The following is an 8,620-nucleotide window of genomic DNA, read 5'->3' as shown; positions in this document are numbered from 1 at the left end:
CGTACACTGTACATCCATTCAATATCTATCTCTTTGTACTATTTGTATTTGTTTACAACTGAGAGAAATACTTACCTTGAATGTAGACAGGGTATGTTGTTGGTCATTGTTGCTGTTTTGCGATGTACATAACAGTTTATATTATGTTTATAGTCATTAAAGCCAAATCCTGTTCACGTAAACCACTTAAACAGTCTATGGTGTAAACATACATATCGGTAAAGCTGATTCTGATTCACATTGAGGTCGAAATACATTTTAAACTAACTTTTATCTAACAGAAACAAAAGTAGGACATAAAAGTAAAGCATTATCCAGCCAACATTTAAGGTCTGTCTGTATTTCATGGTGAATTTAACTCGAGAACAGCGTCACTATTGTGAATTTGTTCTCTACTTCCGCATAGCCATGTGTTTTCCCCACGAATTTGACGTCACAAGTCATGTCGCCACCGATTGGTCAGTACAGCCAGATGGGCGGGTCCCTTCTCGTCTTTCATTGGACGCCGTGTTAAATCCCCGTCTCCTGATTGGCCAGGAGCGCGCTGACAATTTGAAAATCGGTGCTCGCGTTCACAGCAGCTGCCCGGAGAGAAAGAGGCAGAGTTACGAAGATCTGGACATCGCTGATTTAAACAACAAAGGTAAGGACGGAATTAAAACTCTTTCTGCAACGATGTTTAAAGTTTATTTGGCTCGTGCACTCAAGTTTAATTGTTACATTATAATCAAGCGAGATCACGACGTCTGATGAGTTGAGTTGATTGAATGAAGCACAGCTGCGATGGCGTTATTGTTTCATCTCAGGCTGTTAAAACACAGCTCTGCTTGCTGTTTCATGTAGTGTTTTATTTACACCTCTGTCAGACCAAACTGCTGTACGTGAATAAATGTCAGCTGATTAATTTTATTTTTTTAGAAAGTTGCAGCCATGTCCGCAGGGGAAGACGCTTCCCAGCTGCAGTGCTGTGTGACGGTGGAGCAGCTGAACGCCTCCGGCCAGGCCACCCGGAGGCAGGTCATCCGTAAAGCCTCTGTCATCCTGGGCCGCAATGAGTTCCAGGAGATCATCCTCCGGGTCCACGACGGCAAAGTCCCGCAGAGTTACCCACTGAGGGAGTTCAAGCTTTTCACCAAGTTCGCCAGAGATGGGAAGTGCACCGTGAAACTGCTCCCTGAAAACATCCAGATGCTCCTATCCAACTGCCCCCCAGACCAGCTGAACTTCTTCCTCAAAACCCTGAGCATCAAACACCAGGCCTGGCAGGGCACGAAGGCCCTGACCGGCCGGGAGAAGCTCAAAGCCGGCCTGCCCCGCTGCTTTGAGGCCATCAGCCCCCTGCAGCAGAAGGACATCCAGAAGGTCAATGAGCTGAGAAGTAAAGCGGCCCCCAAAGGCCTGACAGACCGCACCAACAAGACGACTGCTGCAGGGACGGGACAGCAGGTCAAAAGGTCCAGGAGTGACTGCAACTTCAGCCCAGTGAGTTTAACACAAAACACCCAAACGGTATCTGTCAGAAGCTGCTGCACCGACATCTTCTCTCCTGGTTTCATAGTCTTTTAGGTTCTTTCTCATCTCTTTAAACTCATTGGCTGTGTGCTGATTCCCTCAGGTGAAGGCCAACCCAAATAAGAAGCCCATCCTGTCTCTGCCATCACGTAAGCTGAATAAAGAACAGGCGGCTGTCCTCAGTGCTGTGCTGAGCGGCAAGAACGTCTTCTTCACTGGAAGTGCAGGTGGGTGTGAGGTGGTAAATGAAGCCACGTCTGAAAGAGATGCTCTTGTATGTTTTTTACAGTCTGCATAACTTTCTTACTGAATTATGTGACAGGGTACTGATGCTGCCGTTCAGAGACACATCCCTTTGTGGTGTTTTTTCTCTCTGGTGATGAAGTCTGTGTGTTCTGAGCTCATTTGAATTTGTTTTTCAGGCACAGGAAAGTCGTTCTTACTGAAGAGAGTCATGGGATCTCTTCCTCCAAAGAGCACCTTCGCCACAGCCAGCACAGGAGTGGCTGCATGTCACATTGGAGGAACAACGTTGCACAGCTTTGCAGGTCAGTTGTTGTGTCTCTGAGGAGACGAAATTGATTTCACATAACCAATGTGTGTCTGTAAATAGAACATAATTAGTAGGGAGAGATGTGCAGACGTTATTGTTTTTTCCCCTCAACATCCAATAATTGGGCAATTTTCCCGGTTTCACCAAAAGGTTTTCTGAAATTAGACTGTGCTACTGACAGAGGAGGCAGAATCTTTATCAGCAAGGCAACAACTAACAGGTTTTAACAGATTATTGATATTTTAATTTCTTCTTAACCATTAAGTATTCAAATCGGTGTGGAAAAAATGCCCATCATAACTCACCAGAGCCCAAAGTGGCATCTTCACACTGTAATAAAAAACAATCGAAACCATTAGCAGAGTTGACTCAACATTTCTGCCCCATTTATCAGTGTAACTTCAGTCCAAAGAAAGATCTGCAGCCTTTGGCTCATTACAATGTCTGTGTGGTGGCGTATTTCAGATTATGGGTGTTTTAATTTAATGGAGGAGGAAGGGTCGGCTGTCTCCTCACATAACTGGATGTTTTTAATTAAATCTCAAACGGCACACGGTGTGAATTGAGTATCATCTGTGGAGGCGTTGTTCATTTGCCCCCGTACCTGTGCTCTTGCCTCCAGGCATTGGCTCCGGCTCTGCCCCCCTGGAGCAGTGCATCGAGCTGGCCCAGAGGCCCGGCGTGCTGCAGCACTGGACGAGCTGTCGCCACCTCATCATCGATGAGATCTCCATGGTGGAGGCCCAGTTCTTTGACAAGCTCGAGTCAGTGGCCAGGTGAGGAGACGTTCAAAGCTGAACATTAAATGAAATCACAATGAGATTTACAGTAGCATAGAATACTCTGACATCAGTCATCTTCAGTAACGTACGACTCCTCACTTGCAGGTCAGTGAGGAGGTCGACTGCGCCGTTTGGGGGCATCCAGCTGATCGTGTGTGGTGACTTCCTGCAGCTGCCTCCTGTTTCTAAGGGGAAGGAGAAGGCCAGCTTCTGCTTCCAGGTCAGCCCATCGAGGGTCACAGGACCTCACTGTTTGTTTTTGTCATTTGATTTAGTAACACTGTGTCAGCAAGCTGATGGGAGATCAGGGCGATTAACCACTTTATTATCAATGCAACTATTTTTTTAAAATATCCAACTTGTTGTTGTGTTTTGCAGCGTGGTTGAAAATTCAAATGTTTTGTGCCCTCCACTTGTGTAAAGGCTCGTGTGAGTCAGAACTGCACTGAGTCATTTACACTTGCCCACTGTTCAGCCTACAGAGTAAAGATCTGCTTACGTCCTGTAATGGATGTCATGGAAAAAGACCTTTTCTCCCCTTATGAACCTCCAGGCCAGGAGTTGGCGTAAGGTCATCCAGCTCAACATGGAGCTAACAGAAGTGCGGAGGCAAACGGACCAGTCCTTCATCTCCCTCCTGCAGGCAGTGAGGGTGGGCAGGTAAATGATAGACACAGTTTGACATTTTCGTTCCTAATGAGATCCCAGTGTGCGCATAGTTTTCAATAAATAACATCATACAGTTTATATAAATATACAGAATGTGCTTTCTAGTTACGTTACATAAATGTATGTAGCGGCACCAGCCTGTGGGTTTTTCTTTTAGATTCCACAGAACATTTGATTTGTGCCATGCTGCAGAAAATGTTTTGGTTTTTTTTTTGTAAAGGAAAAGTTCAATGAAGTTCTGTCTTGACACCACTCAGGGCGACAGAGGAAGTCACTGCCAAGCTGATGGAAAGCGCCTACCATCAGATCGAGAGGGACGGCATTCTAGCGACCAGGCTGTGCACGCACAAGGATGACGTGGAGCTCACAAACGAGAACAAACTCCAGCAGCTGCCAGGTCTGGACTCTTCTGTGTGATCATGTACAGCACGTTTTCTGCAGCTGGAAAAGGTGCTGCTTCGTTTGGTGAAAATAGGCAACAACAACAAAAAGTCATGTATGGTAACGTTGAAACAGGCTTCGTCTTGAGATGAATTTTCAGCTCAGCTAGATGCCACTTATTTTCTGGCTCCTGCTGTTTCCTGTTCTGTTTTTTTTTTTTTTTTTCTTCTTCTGTAACTGTTCACGGTTTGGAAAAGGCTTAAAATTTGAGTATACTCCTTGAAAACCGCTTGATTTTTCAACCTAATCTAGACGTTTCCTCCACACGATCACTGATGTAAACCAAGTATCTTTTAAATGAAACAATCCTGTTGTAAGTGTTTGTGGAACAAGACATTCATTGCTGTGAATGCAAAGAAAAACTGTCCACTTTGTTTTTCACAGTTGCATTTTAAGTAACCATTTGGATGTGATGATAAAGGCTGTCAGGGTTTTGGGTTTGGTTACAGTTTTAAAGTGCTTGAACTTTGCTCTTAAAAAGCTGCACAAACCCTGTTGTTGTTTTGATCATTCACTATTATAATTATTATTGTCGTCATCATCATCATAATGTAATGGGTCTCTCCCTGCCCTGTAGGGTCAGTGCGTGTGTTTGAGGCCCTGGACAGCGACCCGGGCCTGGTGAAGACAATAGACGGCCACAGCCCCGTCAGCAGACTGATACAGCTCAAAGTGGGAGCTCAGGTGAGTCTGTGTTTGCTTTTCATTCTACGATCTTTTTGCCTACGGTGTCGAGAACACTGCCCTCCGTTTTAATGAAGATTTTGAAGTGTTTTATGATGCTTGTTCTCTTTAAGGTCATGCTGACAAAGAACCTGGATGTCGCTCGAGGTCTTGTGAACGGAGCACGAGGGGTCGTGGTGGCTTTTGAGTCTGGAAAGCACGGTCAGTCTTTATTTATGTATTTATTTATTCATCTTGAAACAAATTGTGTAAATATTTGCCTAGAAAAGCCAGAATGTAGAGTAAGATCTTTTATTCATTGAGCTCTAAATAAATCAGTGGAGTGGAAAGGGAGATGAAGAGGAACATTTTGTGAAAATGAATTCTCACTCTCGTGCTCAGATGAGAAAATCCATTCCATTCATATCTGTAGGAGGCTAGATCCTGGTGCCGCTTAACATGAATCATGGAAAAACAAGGAGGTCATTTAAAGGATGATTAATTTTAAATACTTTGGTCCCTATTTGCACATACTTTGGTCTCTGCTGGACCATTTCCTCATTGTCGCCGGGCAGCTATCATGCAATCCTTCAGGGAAATTTGGCAGATCAAAGTGTGTCCACTAAAAGAGCTTGTTTGTGCTACTGACAGGCTCAGATTGTTATTCAGAGTGTCTGACAGCATTACAGATGGATCCCTGCAGAAACTGTAGGATCCTTTTTTATTTAACCAGGATCACCCCTTAAACCATGCTATTCAAATTCACCAGACTCCATTGACAAAATCAATAATTTTACCTCGTGGAGCATGGGAGCTGCTCATATACTGCTGCCTCGATCGGTTAGTTGGTTTGTGTTTTACACTGGTATTGTGTTAGATCGAAACTAATTCTAAAGCAGCAAAGTCGCACAATAACACAACAAACTTACTGAACGAAACAGCAGTTGACTACTAATTTTCACATAGGTTTCATTTTTAGTGGATGTGCTTGGGTCTGGCGTAAATGCCAGGATTACTTTACAGCCACTGTAGCTTGTTCTCAGCTGTCGGTAGAGGCACAGAAAAGATAAAAATGGGGCAAAGGTTTAAAGTACTGTAGTTGTGAATGCTGTAAATGTCAAATTGCTTTAAGGAAAATGCCACAGGTTGTCTCTCCAGTGGCAACAGTAGTGGGTTTTTTTTTTTTTTTTTTCTATAAATGTGACTCATTCCCCTCAGGACTCCCACGTGTGCGTTTCCTGTGCGGTGTCACGGAGGTGCTGAAGCCCGAGCGTTGGGTGTTTAAGTCCGGTGGTGGGATCCACCTGAGTCGACAGCAGCTGCCGCTCAAACTAGCCTGGGCCATCTCCATCCACAAGAGCCAGGTGAGGGTAGGGCCAGTCACAGCCATGCAGAGTATTGGACAAATGCTCCCTAAATCACTCTGATGCCATTACTTTCTCTCCGTGGAAGAGATTGTTCATTGTTGCTAAGGCACACCGGTGTTTTGTGTGGGTTTGTCTTAAATCAATGGCCATTTTAATCAAATTGTGCTGGAACCAATTTATTTTTCTTTTGCGCTGCATTTGCAGTCACGCCTGTGCAGCTAAAAGTGGCTGACTGTTTGATTACATTGTCTGAGCCAATCTTGAAACTCAGTCACTGTCCTCGTTAACAAGACAAGTTCAGATGAAAAGAATCCTCTCATAACTTTGTACACAGAGTTTTCACACTGTAGGAACATAAAACCTGGAAGCACTCAGTCATTCTGAAACATTCAGCCGTTGTCGTGACATTTTGTACAGACAAGCATTAATATAGTTTGGTAGTTTTCATTTTCAATTAAATAGTTTTTACTTTTTCAGATTCCAGGGTGGGTTTGCTCGTCACAGCTTCGTTTTTATTCGTTTCGAAATTAGTTCTTATTATATCATGGTGGGTATTTGTTAGGGTAGGATTAGTGCAGAACTGGCATCAACACTTTTTTTTCCTATATATTTATTTAGTTTAGTAAGTACACAATAATTTCAGTAGTTCATTTTTTTTTTTTTTTTTAAGTCTAGTTTTTATTCTTTCAGTTAACTAAAATGTGTCTTCACACCCAGTTTTAGTTTAATTTAAGACGATTCTAATAACCTTGGTACAGACATTCATTAGTGCCTGCTGCTATTTAGACCACTTCCCCTCTCACTCCTGCTCCTCCCTGTGATGGATGAATGGGCGCTCTGACATGCTGTACCATTTAACGGAGTGAGAGCATGTTAATGTGGTTTACAGGTGAGCCCATTTGTTTTCAGTTGGTATTTACCAGACAGCTCTGATCCACAGTCAGCCCGGCGTTTCCTCCTGCAGCATAAATCCAACTCCACATAAACATCTCTAGGTTTTAATCTAGTATTTTGTACCAGTTATTGATGACAAAACGATGGCAACATGCTGTATGTCTTTTTATAAAACTTGGCTCAGTCAACTAATTAAAATTGTCAGCCAAGGCAGCCACACTTAAGACCAGGGTGTCATTTGGGGCTAAAATATGTTCTGGGGACGTGCTGATGGCTTACGATGCTGACCGTGGAATCGAAACATCCCAGGCCATTAACCCCCCCTCCCAATCCACTGCCCATTCCTCATTTCCTGTCGTCTGTCTGTTTGCTATCTGATAAAGGCCATCGCCAAAATCACCAATCACTCACCAGCGGCTCCCGCAGCACATTCTACATCCTGACCCCCCCAGTGTCTGAAATTGGTTAGAGAGGAAAAAGGTCCCTCTGGATAATTGAGTTCATTGGTCACGACCAGTGTGTCACTGATGTTGGATCTACAGCAGAGGAGCTGAAGCACCGAGAAATAAAAAGGAAACTCCAAGCTGCATTGCTTCAGAGGAAATGATTTGACTGGCTGAGAACAAAAGGGTCGGTGTAGCTTTGGATTTGGCTCTGTCCAGTAAAATCTCTCATCTGTATACAGGACAATCATTTTTTTCCCCACCCCCTCCATCTTTCTCTCTCTGTGGGGAAATGACCCTGCTGTTGACAAGCTGTGAATAAATCCTGGAGACGAGACACATTCAATGTTAAATACTGGAATATATATTTATCACTGCTTACCTGTGAATTGGGTTGTAAAATAGCTCCTGTGACTATTTATTTCAGGGGATGACACTGGACTGTGTGGAAATCTCTCTGGCACGCGTGTTTGAGAGCGGCCAGGCCTACGTGGCCTTGTCTCGGGCCCGGAGCCTGGAGGGTCTGAGGGTCATGGACTTTGACCCCCGCGTGGTCCGGGCAGATCCAGATGTTCTCCTCTTCTACAGAAAACTGAGGAAGGAGAGGCTGCTCATGCAGGTCAGTGAAAGACTCTTCTTCATGTCATTATTATATCCTGTGGATATTGTTGATTGAACCATTTTCACACTGTTCACTGTGAAATAAGCTCCTCTGTCTCCACCTGCAGGCCTCCATGGATGATTTTGTTGGCAACAAAGAAAACTCCTGGTGAGGAGGTGAATTCCTCTGCATCTTCTGTCACATTATGCACCGTGTGCATGACTTATCTGCATATTTAATTCCTTGTGGGACAACGTTGGTTCTTAAACCACTGCAGCCAGACGTCTTCAGTGTTTCTCTACCTCATATTTCCTGTTTTAACTGGCAGTGAGAGGTCACACTGCCCCCTTCTGATCATTACTGTAATTATCATGTATAAAGCTTATTTTTTTATGCTTTGATTTTTAATTCATGATTTATTGGCATGTATGCAAATAAAGTTTTATTTTACACAAAAATTTGTTTTTTTATCTGTGTGTTGTACGGTGTCCTTGAGTGCTTTGAAAAGGTGCCTATAAATAAAATGTACTGCCTGCCTGTACAACACAGACAAAAGGGGGTGTTCATTTCAGCCCTGCCACTTAATATTTAAAGCCTTTGCCTACAGGTGTTATTTTAGTAAAATGAAGCAGTTACCTACCAGGCACTGATGCCTGAAACAGGCTACAATTGTTCTGACACCATATCACTTCAGT

General features: G+C 43.8%; 1 protein-coding gene across 1 annotated transcript; it reads left to right on the top strand.

Annotated features, from left to right (window-relative positions):
• The first annotated feature begins 930 nt into the window (after positions 1–930).
• pif1 (PIF1 5'-to-3' DNA helicase homolog (S. cerevisiae)) lies at positions 931–8,221 on the top strand. The gene is made up of 12 exons (XM_070845551.1): positions 931–1,482; positions 1,616–1,739; positions 1,935–2,060; positions 2,688–2,841; positions 2,953–3,067; positions 3,401–3,507; positions 3,774–3,913; positions 4,535–4,641; positions 4,755–4,842; positions 5,839–5,984; positions 7,752–7,943; positions 8,053–8,221. The coding sequence occupies exons 1-12, from the start codon at positions 931–933 to the stop codon at positions 8,095–8,097; spliced, it is 1,896 nt and encodes a 631-aa protein (XP_070701652.1). The 3' UTR covers positions 8,098–8,221.
• The last annotated feature ends 399 nt before the right edge of the window (positions 8,222–8,620 follow it).

The sequence above is a fragment of the Pempheris klunzingeri genome, chromosome 15 (genome assembly GCF_042242105.1).
Source record: "Pempheris klunzingeri isolate RE-2024b chromosome 15, fPemKlu1.hap1, whole genome shotgun sequence".
NCBI classification, from domain to species: Eukaryota; Metazoa; Chordata; class Actinopteri; order Acropomatiformes; family Pempheridae; genus Pempheris; species Pempheris klunzingeri.
Note: the sequence above shows the minus strand (reverse complement) of the source record. Positions and strands in the feature narration are given on the sequence as shown.

What these genes read in the sequence shown, in the direction of transcription:
- pif1 (XM_070845551.1), top strand. Translation starts at nt 931, where the DNA reads ATGTCCGCAGGGGAAGACGCTTCCCAGCTGCAGTGCTGTGTGACGGTG. An exon ending in AGGCCAGCTTCTGCTTCCAG is followed by an intron (nt 3,068 to 3,400) that starts GTCAGCCCATCG and finishes ATGAACCTCCAG; the next exon opens with GCCAGGAGTTGGCGTAAGGT. An exon ending in CAGGCAGTGAGGGTGGGCAG is followed by an intron (nt 3,508 to 3,773) that starts GTAAATGATAGA and finishes GACACCACTCAG; the next exon opens with GGCGACAGAGGAAGTCACTG.